The 20,771-nt window shown below is 43.0% G+C and overlaps 1 protein-coding gene across 2 annotated transcripts in view; it reads right to left on the reverse strand.

Annotated features, from left to right (window-relative positions):
* Positions 1-771: 771 nt before the first annotated feature.
* ELP2 (elongator acetyltransferase complex subunit 2) overlaps positions 772-20,771 on the reverse strand; it is a 123,126-nt gene continuing 103,126 nt past the window's right edge. For both annotated transcript variants that reach the window (XM_084619572.1, XM_084619571.1), the window contains 6 exons: positions 20,367-20,439; positions 19,222-19,414; positions 8,786-8,907; positions 8,103-8,245; positions 7,685-7,798; positions 772-1,072 (listed from right to left, as the gene is read on the reverse strand). In XM_084619572.1, the coding sequence (XP_084475698.1) occupies positions 916-1,072; positions 7,685-7,798; positions 8,103-8,245; positions 8,786-8,907; positions 19,222-19,414; positions 20,367-20,439 (802 nt within the window). In that variant the 3' untranslated portion in view covers positions 772-915. The remainder of the gene's footprint in view (positions 1,073-7,684; positions 7,799-8,102; positions 8,246-8,785; positions 8,908-19,221; positions 19,415-20,366; positions 20,440-20,771) is intronic.

The following is a 20,771-nucleotide window of genomic DNA, read 5'->3' on the forward strand; positions in this document are numbered from 1 at the left end:
ATATTGGCAGGGAGGGGGCAGAGTTGGGGAAGGGGTGGGAAGGGGGGGGGCAGGGGCTTGGCCTCATGGAAGGGGTGGAGTGGGGGTGGGGACAGAGGGCAGGTCGAGCATCCATGAGAAAGAGGGGAAGTTGGAGCCTATGCCTTGTAGAGTGTGAGGCTACATTAACATGTTAACCCTCGAGGGCTCAGCCGAGTGTTAGTTAATCATTTAGAAGCAAGGCATTCCCTGGGAAATATCCCACCCTCTTCCACCCTCTGACTCCACCACCTCAACCAAGCTCCACAATTATCATTGCTGTGTACAGTATTCAATTCTTTAGAACTTATACTCTGTGTGTGTGTGTGTGTGTGTGTGTATTTATTTATTTCCCTGGAACCTAACCCCCACTATTTACACTAATTCTTATGGGGAAATTGGATTCACTTAACATCGTTTTGCTTATAGTAGCATTTTTCAGGAACATAACTATAAGTGAGGAGTTACTGTAATAAGTTTGAAATATTTTGATACTTCATTTTGAAGCCCAAACACAAACAGTTCCTTCCCTCTCAACTGCATGATAGAGGTACCATTTTCTCTGCTTATCCAGCTCCATGCAGAGTGGAGAAACATTGTCTCTTTGCCACCATTTCTATACAAAGTGGAACCCCCCCATCTATTTCACACATTCTCCAAAATATTTACTAGCTGGAACACCCAATGTATTTGAAACTTCCTAATACTGCTGGATAAGATAATTATTTAACACTTCAAGACACTACAAGGTGCTATTATTCAAGATACTTTAATAAATTAGATCAATACACTTGTCAGACATTCCTGTTTTCACAACAGAAAATGGAGTTTAAAAATCAAAAGGTTAAACAAACTGAAATACAGATTCATTTGGCTCAGCTGGGTCTGCTGCCTTAGCTAAAGAGCACACCTGTTAACATTTAGTATCTTTACACAGTGATCAGCTCCACAACTTGCAAGCTGCAACCATTCACTGTTGTCTTGGTCGTTATGTCCAGCTCTGCCCACCCGGTTTCTCCAGCATAGCCGTTTGACAGCAAGAGTGTGACTTTGGCTGCAACAAAGACAGAAGATATTGAAAAAAAGAATGCATACACCAACTTCAAAATGTCAAACTCAGCTGGACTTCTCAGCTAAACATCATCATTTTATCTAATTAGTGCACTCCCTTTCAGTGCTACCAGCTGAGAAATATTGACTTGTCACGACCTGCAGGTATTAAACACTCCAGAATTTCTAGGGTTATTAACAACACTAATGACATTTTATCCTCTCACTTGTCAATAATTAAAACTGCTATCAATTTCAAGTTTCACCACATTAGTTTCAGGTTAAGCATCTCACTTGCTCAGAAATGACACTGCTGACTAAATGCTAGAAACAGTGTTTGATGCGTCTTTCAAACTGACTAAGTATACATGAGCCAAAGTCACAATGTTCAGCTGCAGATCCACATGTGAATCCCAATTTCCTCAATGTATGGTGGTGGTGGAGGGTGATTCTAGTGCACTGCTCTGGTTGGAGTTCATCTATAATTTTTAGTTACAAAATCAGAGAAACACTGTAGCTTCCCTTACTGTAATATTCTCTAAAATACTGCTGTCATTTACCGAAGATATCAATCTAAGGTTTCTGACTGATGATCACATCCAGGCAGCCAAGATAAAGAGTAGGGTATAATCCCAGTATATTGAGTAATTTTCTTCTTACTTCTTAAAACAAGATGCAATGCATAAGCTAGTGCTTAGGAGCATAATGACTTAGAGCTGGCAGGAGGATGTTTTCACTGCCACTTTTGTGGTATCAAAATTTTCCATTCCATATTGGAATGGAAACCAAACCTTTTGAAACATTTTCACACAAAACTGATGTGTCTCTCTCCAGCCAGGTGGTCAGGATATCAGTTTGGGCCAGGGGTCGGCAACCTTTCAGAAGTGGTGTGCCGAGTTTTCATTTATTCACTCTAATTTAAGGTTTCGCATGCCAGTAATACATTTTAACATTTTTAGAAGGTCTCTTTCTATACATCTATAATATATAACTAAACTGTTGGTGTATGTAAACAAGGTTTTTAAAATCTTTAAGAAGCTTCATTTAAAATTAAATTAAAATGCAGTGTCCCCTGGACCGGTGGCCAGGACCCGGGCAGTGTGAGTGCCACTGAAAATCAGCTTGCGTGCCGCCTTTGGCATGCCTGCCATAGCTTGCCTACCCCTGGTCTGGGCTGTGGAAGATCTAGGTTCAAGTCCCTGCTTTGCCAGATTCACAGCAGTTTTTTATCCCAGATCACTCCAAATCAGGCAGAGCAGGGTGCTTTAACCTGGGTCTCCGACATCCCAGGCCAATCCTCTACCCACCCAGTTACAGAATCTCTCTGAACAAACATTTTGTGGAAACGGATGTCTCTGTGAAACGTTTTGGTTCAATGAAATGTTCCTGACCAGCGTTACAATGATTCTTATATGTGCCCTCCAAGTCACTGCAGTACCAGCATGTATAGCTTATGTTCTAATCCTTTTAGGTTTGCTTTCTGTATGGAAGGTACTATATAAAACTGCTTGTTCTATCTACAATGCTTTCTGAGCAACAGTGATGATTAGGAGGTTGAATTTAAACTAAAGTTATTTAGGCCAAATGAAACAAACTGAAGAATTGGTGTTAAAGTATGACTATGACTTGGGAACAACTATTAGAAAGTCATATCCTGACTGAGGATATGTGAACCAGCTGAGCAGCAAACAGCAGAGAGGCTAAAAGAGGGAGTTTGCCTGGGATCTGTCTGAGAGGAGGTACGCTAAGGGCTGCATTAGGGAAGCTGTGTTGGTGAGTATTTGAGTGTCTGTTGTGGGGACAGTTTGACCGTGTGCTTGATTGGTTGTTTGAAAAGTGTGAATTGGGAGTGCTTTGTTCCAGGTGAGCCTTGAGTGGGCCTGACAGTTATAAAAAGCCAGTCAGTTGCGAACCAGCTGAGCGGCGAACAGCAGAGAGACTAACAGAGGGAGTTTGCCTGGGGAGAGCCCACTGAGGCTTACATCTTGCTGGCTTCTCTGAGTAGTTACTACAACTCCTGAGGAAGCTCATAGAAGGAAGGTAATATGGATGGTGAACGTTCAGCTGTTGTGACCTGCACTGGATGTGCCATGTTTGTCTTTTTTCCACAGGACAGAAACGACTTTGTCTGTACAAAATGCAAGCTGGTCTCCATATTGGAAGAGAAGGTTCAAGGTCTGGAGAAACAAGTATCGACCCTGCGTTGCATAGGAGAACTGAAGATTTCCTGGACAGACGTCAGGATATGCTTCTACGGGCACATGTTCTGAAGATTCAGAGCAGGCTGCGCAGCGGGGACAGGAGGATGGTGAAGAAATTTGGCAGCATGTGACCTCCAGAAGAACAAAGGGGAGCATCCATGTACCAGCAGCGCAGATACATGTAAGCAACCATTTTCATGTTCTCTCCACAGGTACTAATGCGGAGAGTGGACTAGATGATACATCTGAGGGAAGGGAACAGAAGGAGACTCTGCCGATTGGAAGGCATGGGATGCACTGTCCTAGGGTTGGGGGTTCCACGACCACCGCTCCCAAGAGGAGGAGGCAGGCGGTGGTGCTTGGGGATTCTCTCCTCAGGGGGACTGAGTCATTTATCTGCCGCCCCGACCGGCAAAACCGAGAAGTCTGCTGCTTGCCAGGAGCTAGGACTCACGATATGATGGAGAGACTGCTGAGACTCATCAAGCCCTTGGATCGCTACCCCTTCCTGCTTCTCTACGTGGGCACCAATGATACTGCCAAGAATGACCTTGAGCAGATCACTGCGGACTACGTGGCTCTGGGAAGAAGGATAAAGGAGTTTGAGGCGCAAGTGGTGTTCTCGTCCATCCTCCCCATGGAAGGAAAAGGCCTCGGTAGAGACCGTCGAATCGTGGAAGTCAACGAATGGCTACACAGGTGGTGTCGGAGAGAAGGCTGTGGATTCTTTGACCATGGGATGGTGTTCCAAGAAGGAGGAGTGCTAGGCAGAGACGGGCTCCACCTAACGAACAGAGGCAAGAGCATCTTCGCAAGCAGGCTGGCTAACCTAGTGAGGAGGGCTTTAAACTAGGTTCACCGGGGGGAAGGAGACCAAAGCCCTGAGGTAAGTGGGGATGTGAGATACCGGGAGGAAGCACGAGCAGGAGAGCATGAAAGGGGAGGGCTCCTGCCTCATACTAAAAAAAGCAGGACAAACAGCAAGTTATCTCAAGTGCCTATACACAAATGCAAGAAGACTGGGAAACAAGCATGGAGAACTGGAAGTCCTGGCACAGTCAAGGAATTATTATGTGATTGGAATAACAGAGACTTGGTGGGATACTCACACGACTGGAGTACTGTCATGGATGGATATAAACTGTTCAGGAAGGACAGGCAGGAGAGAAAAGGTGGGGGAGTTGCACTGTATGTAAGAGAGCAGTATGACTGCTCAGAACTCCAGTATGAAACTGCAGAAAAACCTGAGTGTCTCCGGATTAAGTTTAGAAGCACGAGCAACAAGGGTGATGTCGTGGTGGGAGTCTGCTATAGACCACCGGATCAGGGGGATGAGGTGGATGAAGCTTTCTTCCAGTAACTAACGGAAGTTACTAGATTGCAGGCCCTGGTTCTTATGGGAGACTTCAATCACCCTGATATCTGCTGGGAGAGCAATACAGCGGTGCACAGACAATCCAGGAAGTTTTTGGAAAGTGTAGGGGACAATTTCCTGGTGCAAGTGCTGGAGGAACAAACTAGGGGCAGAGCTCTTCTTGACCTGCTGCTCACAAACTGGGAAGAATTAGTAGGGGAAGCAAAAGTGGATGGGAACCTGGGAGGCAGTGACCATGAGATGGTCGAGTTCAGGATCCTGACACAGGGAAGAAAGGAGAGCAGCAGAATACAGACCCTGGACTTCAGAAAAGCAGACTTTGACAACCTCAAGGAACTGATGGCAGGATCCCCTGGGAGAATAACATGAGGGGGAAAGAAGTCCAGGAGAGCTGGCTGTATTTTAAAGAATCCTTATTGAGGTTACAGGGACAAACCATCCTGATGTGTAGAAAGAATAGTAAATATGGCAGGCGACCAGCTTGGCTTAACAGTGAAATCCTTGCTGATCTTAAACACAAAAAAGAAGCTTACAAGAAGTGGAAGATTTGACAAATGACCAGGGAAAGAGTATAAAAATATTACTTGGGCATGCAGAAGTGAAATCAGGAAGGCCAAATCACACTTGGAGTTACAGCTAGCAAGAGATGTTAAGAGTAGCAAGAAGGGTTTCTTCAGGTATGTGAGCAACAAGAAGAAAGTCAAGAAAAGCGTGGGCCCCTTACTGAATGAGGGAGGCAACCTAGTGACAGAGGATGTGGAAAAAGCTAATGTACTCAATGCTTTTATTGCCTCTGTCTTCACGAACAAGGTCAGCTCCCAGACTGCTGCACTGGGCAGCACAGCATGGGGAAGAGGCGACCAGCCCAACGTGGAGAAAGAAGTGCTTTGGGACTATTTAGAAAAGCTGGACGAGCATAAGTCCATGGGGCCGGATGCGCTGCATCCGAGAGTGCTAAAGGAGATGGTGGATGTGATTGCAGAGCCATTGGCCATTATCTTTGAAAACTCATGGCGATTGGGGGAGGTCCCTGACGACTGGAAAAAAGCTAATGTAGTACCCATCTTTTAAAAAGGGAAGAAGGAGGATCCTGGAAACTACAGGCCAGTCAGCCTCACCTCAGTCCCTGGAAAAATCATGGAGCAGGTCTTCAAGCAATCAATTCTGAAGCACTTAGAGGAGAGGAAAGTGATCAGGAACAGTCAGCATGGATTCACCAAGGGCAAGTCATGCCTGACTAATCTAATTGCCTTCTATGATGAGATAACTGGCTCTGTGGATGAAGGGAAAGCAGTGGACGTGTTGTTCCTTGACTTTAGCAAAGCTTTTGACACAATCTCCCACAGTATTCTTGCCAGTAAGTTAAAGTAGTATGGGCTGGATGAATGGACTATAAGGTGGGTAGAAAATTGGCTAGATTGTCGGGCTCAACGGGTAGTGATCAATGGCTCCATGTCTATTTGACAGCCGGTATCAAGTGGAGTGCCCGATGGGTCGGTCCTCGGGCCGGTTTTGTTCAATATGTTCCTTAATGATCTGGAGGATGGTGTGGATTGCACCCTCAGCAAGTTTGCAGATGACACTAAACTGGGAGGAGAGGCAGATACGCTGGAGGGTAGGGATAGGATACAGAAGGACCTAAACAAATTAGAGGATTGGGCCAAAAGAAATCTGATGAGGTTCAACAAGGACAAGTGCAGAGTCCTGCACTTAGGACGGAAGAATCCCATGCTCCGCTACAGACTAGGGACCGAATGGCTAGGCAGTAGTTCTGCAGAAAAGGACCTAGGGGTTACAGTGGTCGAGAAGCTGGATATGAGTCAACAGTGTGCCGCTGTTGCCAAGAAGGCCAATGGCATTTTGGGATGTATAAGTAGGGGCATTGCCAGCAGATCGAGGGATGTGATCATTTCCCTCTATTTGACATTGGTGAGGCCTCATCTGGAGTACTGTGTCCAGTGTTGGGCCCCACACTACAAGAAGGATGTGGAAAAATTGGAAAACGCCCAGCAGAGAGCAACAAAAATGATTAGGGGACTGGAACACATGACTTCTGAGGAGAGGCTGAGGGAACTGGGATTGTTTAGTCTGATGAAGACAAGAATGAGGGGGGATTTGATAGCTGCTTTCAACTACCTAAAAGGAGGTTCCAAAGAGGATGGATCTAGACTGTTCTCAGTGGTAGCAGATGACAGAACGAGGAGTAATGGTCTCAAGTTGCAGTGAGGGAGGTTTAGGTTGGATATTAGGAAAAACTTTTTCACTAGGAGGGTGGTGAAACACTGGAATGCGTTACCTAGGGAGCTGGTGGAATCTCCTTCCTTAGTCGTTTTTAAGGTCAGGCTTGACAAAGCCCTGGTTGGGATGATTTAGTTGGGGATTGGTCCTGCTTTGAGCAGGGGGTTGGGCTAGATGACCTCCTGAGGTCCCTTCCAACCCTGATATTCTAAGATTCTATGGGGCCTTTCTGGCACGGCTATAGCCCTGCACCAACACCCAATGAATACAGAGCTGGGGTCCCATAGTTGATGTCATAGATCAGTAGAATCACCATGCCTTCTCTCACTTCCTACTCCTCGCCACATTTTAACAGTGATTTTTTAAAAACATTTTTAAAAGCTTCAATCCTATTTTACCCTTAAAGGTCACATCAAAGGATTTCTTAAAAACTGGGTTTATGCCTTTTTTTGTCTTTCTCTGATATCTAATGGCAGCCTGAAATAATTTTTTTTTTAAAAAGCTTCTCTCTCTTTTGGAAATATCAGGAAGGCTGATGCTGGTTTTTCCCAGGGTTTACTGGAGGGTTTCTTGGGGTTACAGCGGTTGCACATTGTCTTTTTCTGAAAAAACTTTCAGAGCTTTCGATACACTTTTTTTTTTTTTTTTTTTTTTTGCTGTTTTCATGGTGTGTCTGAATAAGTTTAATTCCGAATTCCCATACTGCCCAGATCTCAAAAGGAAGCTCTTTCCTTGCACATGACCTGGACGACAGGATCGGTCTGGAGAACTGCTCATGAGCCCCTTGACCCAAAAAAGATACCTGTTGTCAGTCTCGACACATTTGGTCCAATCAGTCAACGCTGGTCTCTGCTCACTCTGCTTCCATGTGTACAGGTTCATCTTCCCGCACTCTAACCCTACTGCGACGATGTAGCTGTTGAGAAGGAACAAAACTATGTTATTTCTAAAAAGGATGAATCAACAATCTTCAAAAAAAGACAACCACTGCCCAAGTCACACACATTTTCTGTTGAAACCTGCTCTTCAAATCAATATTTTATCATCATCAAAAGAACATGCAAATGAAAACAAAAAGGTAATGTTAAAAAAACCAAGAAGAGAGCAAGTAACAGACCTAGAAAAGGCTTGCACTGACTAAAGTGGAAAACAAATATCACTTTCAAGTAAAAAGAAAAAACCCACCAAAAATGAATTCTAGAATGCCGAGGTAACAATACCTTTCATCAGGAGCAAGCACATGGCTGATGCTGACTGCAGTGACAGAATCCCCAACATCCAGTATTGAAGAACAAGGCTCGATTGCACCTAGCCCATTGCTTTCAGTGGCTCCAGCTGAGCCACAGTCACCCCAGATAATGACCTATTAGAAATAAAAGCAGCAACTGTTCCCTTTGATCTTTTATGTACCTGTGCTTAGGAACTAAGAACACGTCAGGAATAGCAGTAATTTTGTATTGTGCCGTGGAGGTAGATAGACCAAAACTCCTTTTTTCCCCTGAAATAAACAACAGCTTCTGTTTATAGGAATTCAAATCTTTCTTAAAAAAGAGTTTTGAGTGGTATTATTAAATATATTGGCAACAATATCTGGTAAATAGAAGTCTACTTGTAAGAGCTAAATGAATCAAGTTACAGAATCCTTGATTAAAAAACACATACACAAAATAACATGCAGCATGTTCTCCTTTTGTTGCTATACACAATAAAAAAGAAGCAAAATCACTGGCTATAATCTTGCACATGCTTACGGACGTGCTTAGCTTTATGCATCCAAGTAGCCCCAATGACTTCCATGTCGCTATTCGTACATATGATACAGTTGCTAAATCCAAAAACATTTATTTCAAATCAATGCTTACTTTATACTGTTCTTTTTGTTAGTTCCTTTTGTATTAGTTACCTTTTTGTCCCGACTTCCGGTAATGAAATATTTGCTGTCTGGGGTCCAATCACAAGACCAAATGATCCGGCTATGCACAGCTGTGTTTTTGTCAGTGTATGCAAAGAGGCTGAAAACAGGATCTGGAATAAAGCAAGTAAACAGAAGAAAAATTCTTGTAATTATCTTTTGAAAAAAAAAATACCTGTTCTTATTTTGCTTTGAAAGCAGTACAGGGAGGGGACCAAGGCTACAGAAATAATCCTGTACAATCCCACCATCAGCTCCGCGTGACTTTAGTGGGAACTGGGGTAGTTAGCACTTTGCAGGACGGATCAAGCCATATGCCTGTCATATTTATTATATATGAACAGCGACCAATATAAATATAACTAGTCAGCCTAATTACAATATAATACTGTTAGCTGTAATGCCAGATGATAGCAAAAACAATTTTATCTTCTGCATGCATTTCTCTCACTCTGAAAACGTATCCATGTCTATAAGAATACTCTTTCATATTCTATTTGGCCTAATTCTATGATATTCTGTTTATTTTTGATAGTATCTTAATAAGTACATTTTAGTGACTTTGAAAAGTATTACCAATGTAACTTTCATTTTATCATGATGTGTGCAGAAGTCACTGACCCAATAACAGTTCTTCATTCTTTACTACAAAAGACTCCAGTGATATTGCAAATTTTCAGAATCATGCAGTCTTGAGTAACAATTTTTTATTTTAACAACAGAAAAGCACTCTCATTAACTGCAATGGAAAAAGCAGTAATATTAAATTTTAATAAGCTTTTAAATTTCTTGGGATGGCAGTAAATGTAATTTTACTTTAAACTGACTTGGTGATGTGTACTTTGTAGACAGATGGGTTCTGGATTTGTACATGAAAAGAGAATCTCTTCCATCCACCTCCCACAGAGTACTCATGATCCTTAACTTGGAACAGTGTGTGCTATTTGGAGTTTAAACTAAATGTGCCAATCTTATTCCTACTGCTTTATTAAAGTAACACAAACTAACAAAAGAAGTTTTTCCAGTGAGAGGAGTACTGTAAACAAGCTAGCAAGATTAGCGATAGATTGGACTGGCATACTTAAACATCAGTAACACATCCTTTCAGAAGTTAATGAGCAAAAAATCTTGGGAAAGTGAGAAGTACAGCAGATTTTCTTCTCATTCATATCTTAACCTCATCTACAAAGTAAAACACCAAAACATTTTTCCTTCCTTTCACACAAAACTTTAAAATAGATGCTGAAACTTAACTGAAAACAACATTCAAAGTTGACTGCTTTTCTGACTGAAATCAGTGGAAAAGACTAGATCTCAATTAACAGAGCTTCCTGCCTGTTTCACAGGAAAATGGCAGTCTCTGTGGAATAAGCTCAGAGCCTTCCACAGCCACAAAATGTTGAATTTTTTACTTATTTCTTTAATTTATTTGCAACTTGCATTTACATTTTTGTAATCCCCACAAATCTCTCTGAAATGTTTTTAAAAACCTCACCCCCTCAAAAACAACAACAACAAATGAACAAAAAAAACAACCAGTCCAAGAACCACTGGAGTTTCCTTTTAGCAGATTATTTATGGGAGATAACATCAAAATCTGGGGATATTTAACTTATTTAGAAGAATCAACACAGCCAATTTTCATATCTGACAAAACCAATGGAAATTTAAGTGTTAATCTAATGTACTATCAGGTAAGAAAGTTTGTTTTTAAACGTGATTTTTAACGTAATAGTGCTGCTTTAGGCCTTGTCTACACTATATAGTTTTGTCGACTTAAGTCGACTTTTGTCTGCAAAACAGTGGAGATACACACACTAAAATGCTCCTCCTGCTGCTGTAACTCCCTTGCTACGCCAACATAAAAAAACCCACCTCAACAAGTGCTAGAGCTTTTTGCGACCCCGTTAGAGTGATGCAGCATCAGTATAGACAATGTGCATGATTGTGTTGCCCTAATTGGCCTCCAGGAGGTGTCTCCCAATGCCCATCATGACCACTCTGGTCAGCAGTTTGAACTCCACTGCCCTGAAGATACATCGGTATGTGCCCCTCCCACATCTAAAGGCCCAGGAAATTTGAAATTTCTCTTCCTGTTTGCTCGGCGTGCACAGTTCATACAGCATCTTCCCAGCTGACCATGCCAGCTTTTCGCAGTAGACACGCTCCTGCGTGGAGCACACCAGAGCTGTTGGATCTACGGAGTCTATGGGGAGAGGAGGCTGTGCAGTCGCAGCTTTGCTCTAGCCATCGGAACTTTGATACTGACGGTTGATTGCTGGTGGCATGCAGGAGAAGGGGCACAAGAGGGACAGGCAGCAGTGCTGTACTAAGATCAAGGAGCTGAGGCAGGCGTACCAGAAGGCCAGGGAGGCCAACCGTTGCTCTAGTGTGGCGCCGAAAACATGCTGCTTCTAGAAGGAGCTGCACGCCATCCTCGACAGCGATCCCACCTCCTCCTCCTCCTCCAAGTGCCTGAGGATACTTCAGGGGAACTAGAGGCACCAGCCAGCAGACTCAACCCCGATGACAAAGTGGTGGATGAGGAAGTGGAGCTGGAGGACGATGTGGAGCACCCAGCAGGGTTGTCCAGTGGTGTGGTGAGTCAGGACCTCTTTTCCACTCTGGAGGCGTCTAGCCAGTCCCTGCACTCTGGCTCTGGCATGCAGGATGCAGGAGAGGGGAGTTCTGATAAGTGCTCATTTTGCTTTGATACTACACAGCGAGAGGAGATTGAGCTGTCATGTACTTTGTTATATGGTAGAGAAGGGATAAGGGGCAGAAATTAACAATAGAGCCTGTCCATATATGCAGTGGGGCCATGGTGGAAAAGTTTGTTAATGTACATAGGGATGTCTTGGGAATCCTCCACAGAGATCTCTAGGAAACTTTCCTGCATGTATTCGGCAATCCTCTGCTGAAGGTTCCTTGGCAGAGCCTCCTTGTTTCTCCCCTGGCTGTCGGAAACTTTGCCATCCCACTGTGCAACTTGTCACCCTCTGCCACTGGACCTCTGGGAATGGATTGTGGTGCATCATGGGGACGTGCTCGCTGTCTTATGATGCAGTTCTTTCCATCCCATCATTCCTTGAGCTTCCTACTTCATTTCATGCCCTTTTTCAGCAGTCCTTATAAACTGTGCACCTGCCATCTCTGCCTGACAGTATGGATCTTGAGCTATTGACCAGTCTGGTGATGAGCATTATGAACACCACCAGTTATTTCATGAGCTGCAAAACAGAGAGTGTGAATCGGCTGCCATGGAAACAAATAATTCAAGATTGCTGCTGCCACTGTAGAGCATTGGTACTGGGCTCAGGAAACAAGCTCTGAATGGTGGGATTACATCGTGATGCATGTATGGGATGACGAGCAGTGGCTGCAGAACTTTTGGATGCACAAATCCACCCTCCTGGAACAGTGTGTGGAGCTCACGCCAGCACTGCGGCACAAGGACACCAGAATGAGAGCTGCCCTCACTGTGGAAAAGCAAGTGGCAATTGTTGTGTAGAAGATGGCAACTCCAGACTGCAACTGGTCAGTCGCAAATCAGTTTTGAATGAGAAAGTCCACCTTGGGGGTGGCGGTGATGCAAGTGTGCAGGGTCATTAATCACCTCCTGCTATGAAGGACTGTAACTCTCGGTAATGCGCAGGAAATAACTGATGGCTTTGAGGCAATGGGATTCCCTAACTGCAGCAGTGCGCTAGATGGAACACATCCAAATTTTGGCCCCCCAACCAACTTTCAACAGAGTACATCAACCGAAAGGGCTACTTCTCCATGGTCTTGCAGGTGCTAGTGAATCACCAGGGCCGTTTCACTGACATCAATGCAGCACAGTCAGGGGAGGTGCATCATGCACGCATCTTTCAGAACACTGGAGTGTATAGAAAGCTGCACACTGGGACTTTCTTTCCAGACCAGAAGATTCCAATGAGGAATGTACTTGCCTCCTGCATTCAGCAAGGAGTCATTATTCCTACTGTCAGTGAATGTAACTCCCTCATTTTACTGTGCTGTTAATACTGCTGTGCTCCCTACCTTTCCCGTTGTTCCTAGCCCTGCTACTTTCCTTTCCTACAAAGCACCGGGGCTGAGGGGTTGTTACCGCCTCAAATAAGGAAAAGGTTGTATTAAGTCTGGACATAAAAGGATTAAGGTTATTGTTAAATAAGATGCATCTAGATATGGGGAATAAATGTGTGTGTATGTAAATAGGTGTGTATAAATAAATAAAAGGGGGCTTAGTCAAAAAGCCAACCCTCCTGGCTAAATTGGTAGTGAAACAATGCCTGTGCCCATGGAAAGAAATAATGCAACAACAAAAGAATCAGGCCCAGACAAGCAGGCAAATGCAGTAGAGGACGTTAAAAGAAAGAAAGAGAGAGGTTAGCTCTGTAGTTACTGGAGGAAATTAAGCAGTGAAATTTTGTACAAACGTTAAAAGAAGGTGTTACGAAAAGAAAATTCTTGGTTTCTTTGCAGCCATTCCTTTGGCGAAAGGGCACATTTCTCTGGAGGAATTTCTGTAAATAATCCAGGCAAAAGGTTATTTAAGTGAAATCATTTAACTATGAACAAGGTAGTCAAATTTGCTAAAAAACACTCCTGGTGTGTACAATCTTTCTTTTATAAGTTTAAGATGAATTGGTGTTGTTTTAAAATTGTAAAACAGAAAAATACTTTTGCCGAACAAAAGAAACTAGTGTTATTTAATTTTGGTATTTAGCATTTAATCCTTAAGGTGACTTAATGCTTTACAAGATTTAAAATGTTTTTAAATAAAGACCAAAGTTGTGGCTGCAGCAGGGCAGTCAAAGCCAGAAAAACGGAAAAGATTTTAAATCTGTTTTGGTAACAAATAGCAGATAAAAGCTGTAGTCAGTGCCCCACACTAAGTCTTAAGGTGGCTCTGTATAATCAACAGTCACTTTGCCAAAGGAAAGCCAAACTGGGCTGTGTTTTCCTTTTCAAATCAATGTGTGTTTAAAAGCAGAAGTTAATTGTGTCCTTTTGAGACAAAGTCTCTAACGGGCTGATACCTTTGAATCCAAAAGCAAGCCAAGAATGTCTGTGTTAATGCAAATCACCTAAATAATAAAGATAGAAGCCACTGAAACCTGACCTGCCTATAAAATAAATACAGAAAAATATGGGAGTAATTCCTCAGTTTTGCCTGCAAACAGCAAGGGTATTTCTAAAGAAAGGAATATTTTAAGCAGTACTGCCAACAGTGTGTAATCTGCCAGCAACATAGTGTTGGTAAAGCTGTCAAGGTTAGGCAGGCAGCACATCCCCCTTCCTGGGCATCTTTTGTAAATGTTCAGCTTGATTCAAATGTTTAAATGTTGTAATTGTAAGTATGTGTTAGTTTTAGTAATGTATTTCCCTGTAAAAAGGAAGATGCCAAAACTGTTGTAAAACTTTGTACCACGATTTGCCATACCTGTGAGTAGCAACAATAAGAGTGTACCTAATGTTATTGGACAAATTATAAGAAGTTATGTGCAGCTTTACAGATCCAACACAACCTCCACTGCCCCCACCACCTGCAGTCTGCCGGGACAGTAAAACGTCAAAATGGGATTTTTAAAAATAAAACTGACCAAGTTCTGTGCTAAAACAAATGTAAAGTGGCCAAATGCTCTCCCATTAGCATTAATGAATATGAGGGCCACTCCCGATCGAAAGACTGGACTCAGCCCTCATAAAATTCTAACAGGGTGCCCAATGCGACTACTGGCTGCGCCCCACTGGCCCTGGCTCAGACGGACAGTCATTTAATGAGTAACACAATGCTTAATTATTGTCAGACACTAACGAAATGTGTTAGGTCTTTTTATATACAGCAGCCCTGCCACCCACTGAAACCAGGAGACTGGATCTTCACAGAGATCCATCAGCGAGGAACCATCCTAGCCCCATGCTGAAAGACCCTTATCAAGTCCTGTTAATTATCAACACTGCTGTGAAGTGCCGAGAATCGACTACCTGCCCATGTTTCTCACTGTAATGGCTCTCCGACTGATGATCAGTCTATCTTTCCTTCTGGCATTGTTGCTCCTTCTGGACAGCAGGAGTGAAGGACAAGGTGAAAAGCCGGTAACCTCTCCTTTGTCTGCTGACAGACCCACCGTGCCTTTGAAGGCACAACCTCTCCACCTGAGGACATAATAAAGCCTCCCACCAAGCAAGGTGATTGTGCTAGTAACCTCTCCCTTGCTGCCTCATTGCCAGACAGCTAAGTGAATTAAGACTACGAAATCTTGAAGAATAGCTTGCAGAAGCTAGCCAAAACTACCTGAAGATAAAACTTTTAATATTCCTCAGCCTCTCCTTCTTAACAAACTTAGGGTGGGGACGGGAAAGTAATATTTTTCTAGATCTTGACCAATCAGTAGCCTCACTAGTAAATAATCAAACGTATACCCAAAAAGTTTGTTCTGGCACCGGAAATTTTGCCTGTACTAAAATTATCCCAGTAACGGATAATTTAACCTGTCCCATATTGTAATATGCCCCTTCTTATGCCATTGGCGCTGATGCCTCTCAACCTTTTTGTGAAGGTGTCGAGCCAACAGATGTGGTCTAATACTTCACGAGGAAGAGGTGCGTTGGGACACTGACGGACTGTAATTAATGCCACATTAGGGACCATTAAATTCACATTGCCCTTATCCAGTTTTTAAATTACCTCTACATATCCAAATTGCTGTAAAGGGGCTGCCATCAAGTTAGCACAGCAAAGGGCCTGGGTTTCCCCTGGAAAGAAAAGGGACTTGGCTGGACACCTATGGGATGGTGCAAATAGCGTAGCGGCGATCTGAGTATCCATAAGAGTCAAGAACATGAGGAAAAAATTGGGACACTTAGAAAAAGCCACAGGCCTTATTACTGGAGCACAATTGACCCAGACACAAGCAGGAGTAGGTGAATTAGGTATTATTTCCACCCTCAGTGTAATGACCCAGAAGCTTGTAACAGATACGGTGCTTAGTATTGCTGGGGCTGGAAAGGCATTGCAGTGGGATCAGGCTTGTTCAGAGGTTCAGGATTTCCTGAATGACCGGCTCACGGCCATTCGGAGGGATCTTGAACATCAGGCATGGCCCTCTGCCCTTACAGCCACCTCTGGAGTACCATCATGGAGTACCATGATTTTTCCTGGAAAAATCATGGAGCAGGTCCTCAAAGAATCAATCCTGAAGCACTTGCATGAGAGGAAAGTGATCAGGAACAGCCAGCATGGATTCACCAAGGGAAGGTCATGCCTGACTAATCTAATCGCCTTTTATGATGAGATTACTGGTTCTGTGGATGAAGGGAAAGCAGTGGATGTATTGTTTCTTGACTTTAGCAAAGCTTTTGACACGGTCTCCCATAGTATTCTTGTCAGCAAGTTAAGGAAGTATGGGCTGGATGAATGCACTATAAGGTGGGTAGAAAGCTGGCTAAATTGTCGGGCTCAACGGGTAGTGATCAATGGCTCCATGTCTAGTTGGCAGCCGGTATCAAGTGGAGTGCCCCAAGGGTCGGTCCTGGGGCCGGTTTTATTCAATATCTTCATAAATGATCTGGAGGATGGTGTGGATTGCACTCTCAGCAAATTTGCGGATGATACTAAACTGGGAGGAGTGGTAGATACGCTGGAGGGGAGGGATAGGATACAGAAGGACCTAGACCAATTGGAAGATTGGGCCAAAAGGAATCTGATGAGGTTCAATAAGGATAAGTGCAGGGTCCTGCACTTAGGACGGAAGAACCCAATGCACAGCTACAGACTAGGGACCGAATGGTTAGGCAGCAGTTCTGCAGAAAAGGACCTAGGGGTGACAGTGGACGAGAAGCTGGATATGAGTCAGCAGTGTGCCCTTGTTGCCAAGAAGGCCAATGGCATTTTGGGATGTATAAGTAGGGGCATAGCGAGCAGATCGAGGGACGTGATCGTTCCCCTCTATTCGACATTGGTGAGGCCTCATCTGGAGTACTGTGTCCAGTTTTGGGCCCCACACTTCAAGAAGGATGTGGATAAATTGGAGAGAGTCCAGCGAAGGGCAACAAAAATGATTAGGGGACTGGAACACATGAGTTATGAGGAGATGCTGAGGGAGCTGGGATTGTTTAGCCTGCAGAAGAGAAGAATGAGGGGGGATTTGATAGCTGCTTTCAACTACCTGAAAGGGGGTTCCAAAGAGGATGGATCTAGACTGTTCTCAATGGTAGCAGATGACAGAACGAGGAGTAATGGTCTCAAGTTGCAGTGGGGGAGGTTTAGATTGGATATTAGGAAAAACTTTTTCACTAAGAGGGTGGTGAAACACTGGAATGCGTTACCTAGGGAGGTGGTAGAATCTCCTTCCTTAGAGGTTTTTAAGGTCAGGCTTGACAAAGCCCTGGCTGGGATGATTTAACTGGGAATTGGTCCTGCTTTGAGCAGGGGGTTGGACTAGATGACCTTCTGGGGTCCCTTCCAACCCTGATATTCTATGATTCTATGATCTGATCCGTGGCCAGGGAGACATGCTTGCAGATTCTCTGGGTGGAAATGCAGATGTTCGCAGCGCTCCTTCTAAGCATACGGGCCGGTGAGAGGGGTATGGACTCCCACCTACAGAATCCTGCTGGGTCCGTGGGGAGGATGCATGTGGGATTGGATAATTCACCGAGACATTTGGGAACTTGAACTACCTGGTATGCCCAACCGATCTGTAGTCAGTGCTCCTGGAATAACGCCCCTCATTTGGGTAGGGATTGGAAGTCAATGGACACTCTGGCCGTTAGAACCCCCTCAACTTCAGTGTGTACGTAAACTAAAACCAGGAGAGGTTGTCACTGTTCATGACAACATTTGTTGGGAGGGTATGGAACATGGGACTACCCTGACAGGACATCTACTTTTCCAAGCTAATAATAGCTGTATGCATGTTAAGAACACTACCTTGAATGATGTACATTTTAACCTCACCATGGCTGCAGGCAATCATATCATTCATTGGCCTGCGGATAAAATTCTACAATTAGCCCTTAGATTCCAAATACCCTTTAACTGGACTACCCTAGTGCCTGACCAATTCCAAAATTTGCTTTCAATTCTACCAGAGGTTCAGAAAATTTCCAACCTACAGAGACAGATTCACATTCTCCAAAATATATATCAAGTTGAAAAGAATGCCTTTCATACAGCCTATAGGGAGTCTACCTAATGTACTAAGTATGATGCTTTGTGTTTTGTGACTAAGACTATTCAGCAATCTCAACCCCATCGTTTTATTGCCATAGAAATTTTGTTGTTTTTATTACTGTTTGGTATGGGGTTATGTTATTGCTGTTGTAGTAGATGTGTTCATCATTGCCTGTCTGGTCGTAGACCTTTTAAGCTCAATGTAAAGGAACAAGTGGCACTAATGATTGTCAATAAACTCTAGGATAACAGGAGGCAAGAGTCAGCAATGAATGTTTATGAGGAAATGCAGGTAGTACATGAGGGAGAGAGAGAGGAAATTAATAAATTAATGTCCATGGAGGTATGACAGAATAAAGTGAGGCCTCATAGGGGGGGAACTGTGAGGGAAAATTAACAGGACATAAAACTCAGGTCAAGGCCCTGACTTTGGTCAAGATTGCCTGCAGGCCGTAAACTGAGATCCTGCTTGCTTGTGTGTGTCAAGGGGTAGGAGAAGTCACAGTGGAAAGTCCCCAAAACAACAATGGTTTTCTGTGCATAAGGGACACCAAGGGGCAGGATGGAAAAGTCCCCAGACAGAACAAATTTGCAATAGTCAAGCTCATGAAATATATAACTGCAACAATTGTGTTAGAAAGGTCACTGACCGCAAAAGAACAGAGACAGTGAATAACAGGAAGGGCCTAGTGGGGGAGACGCTTCTTTTTGCTTTTGACCAGTGTTAATTTTGCAATGTATTCCAAATAAGGTAATTAATACAGAAGTATGTGTAATTTGTCTGTGGTTTTAAGCTTTAAAAAGCTGTGTGTGCTTTGCAGCAGGAGGCAGCTACCTGGAGTTGTTACCCCCCTGCGCTTGTAATCAATGAAGGAGCCTCAGGCTTGTTCTGATCCAAACACAATGCATGGTTATTTTTCCACGATACGCGCATGGATCCCAAATCCCACGTTCTAGCAAGGGTCCAGTGTATTTATTTTACTGATATGTTTATGGCTAGCTTTCTACATTTTAATCTACTTTGTGACTGCTCCATACAACAATAAATGTACAGTATTTAAAAAGAACCATGTGAACAATTCTCTGTTTCCTAAAGAGTGAAAAAATAAAAGTATAACAAGATGTCACAGTGAGATATAACAGAACCTTATTAATTTATTGTTAAAATTGTTTTAAAAGCTAAACTTGTTTACTAGTTTCAACACCTCTTTTTGAATGGATACACCAATGCCATGTAGCTTACCTGATTGCAATGGTTTGTTATCTTGATTTTTCCACAGTGACCAATTCCTATCTCTGGAAACTGCTAATAAGAATTTGTCATCAGGAGAAAATGCCATCTGAGTAACAGTCAGATTGTGAAAAGACAAGCTTTGCAGCTGCTTCCAAGAAGTGGTGCTCCACAAAATAATTGCTGCGTGTTCTTTTTTAGAGGCCTGTAAGTACAGGGACAAAACCACTGAAAATGAAGGAAAGGAAACAAAAAACAAAATGACACCACCCTAAAATATTAGCATGATTTTTTAAATGCTTGCAACTGAGTTAAAACTGAATTTTCCTCTAGGTAGTTCCAAGTTTTATTTTCACTCACATGTTACTATGATAGTAAGGATGTTTCCCGCTTAAACTTTCTACTAAACCCTGGAAGATGACAACAGTGTATGTATGAATTCTGACAATTCACTTTCTTCTTAATTTGTTCAACACCAAAAATACCACAAATAATTTATTATTACTAATTTTTGTACATTCATTTGCACATGTCTGTAAGGCCAAATATACCCATTTTATGGAATGACAAACTGCGGTACAGAAAAGTTAAGTGGCTTGCCCCAAGTCACTGGGAGTCAAGTAGCAGAACGTAGACCACAATTTAGAATCTGTCTCCCAATCCTTTCATAATGACAGGTTTCAGAGTAACAGCCGTGTTAGTCTGTATTCGCAAAAAGAAAAGGAGTACTTGTGGCACCTTAGAGACTAACCAATTTATTTGAGCATGAGCTTTCGTGAGCTACAGCTCACTTCATCGGATGCATACCGTGGAAACTGCAGCAGACTTTATATACACACAGAGAATATGAAACAATACCTCCTCCCACCCCACTGTCCTGCTGGTAATAAGCTATTACAGTGGGGTGGGAGGAGGTATTGTTTCATATTCTCTGTGTGTATATAAAGTCTGCTGCAGTTTCCACGGTATGCATCCGATGAAGTGAGCTGTAGCTCACGAAAGCTCATGCTCAAATAAATTGGTTAGTCTCTAAGGTGCCACAAGTACTCCTTTTCTTTCTCCCAATCCTGTGATCCAACTTTTAGACCACAATCCCTGTCAATCTGATAGCATATAACCCTTTTCAATAAATGGTGCTAAAATCTCTCTTTTCTTACCTTACATGCTGAGGCAATTATAGTTTTTGAATTGTTACAAGCAACACAAAATATTTCATAGCCATGTCCATATCTGAAATGGAAAATAAAATTATACAGATTACACAATCTTGGTGATACGTTTCAAGATTTATATAGGTTTTTTTAAAAAACACTACTTATGTACAAATTATGAAGCAATCTCAAAAACAACAATATGAGTATGTAATCTCCTGCATTTTGTTACAGACCTCTAGATCAAATCAATAAAGGAAGCAGTATTTAAAAGGGAATTCAAATCCTTCACGAACAGAGTAAAAACGCGTTTGCCATTTAGTTTACTGTTGTTAAATATCTATATTAAAATAGCGGTTGGAGGACCCAATCAGAAACAGGGCCCCATTGTGCTACGTGCCGTACAAACAT

The sequence above is a fragment of the Lepidochelys olivacea genome (assembly GCF_965140295.1).
Source record: "Lepidochelys olivacea isolate rLepOli2 genome assembly, chromosome: 2".
NCBI lineage: Eukaryota > Metazoa > Chordata > Testudines > Cheloniidae > Lepidochelys > Lepidochelys olivacea.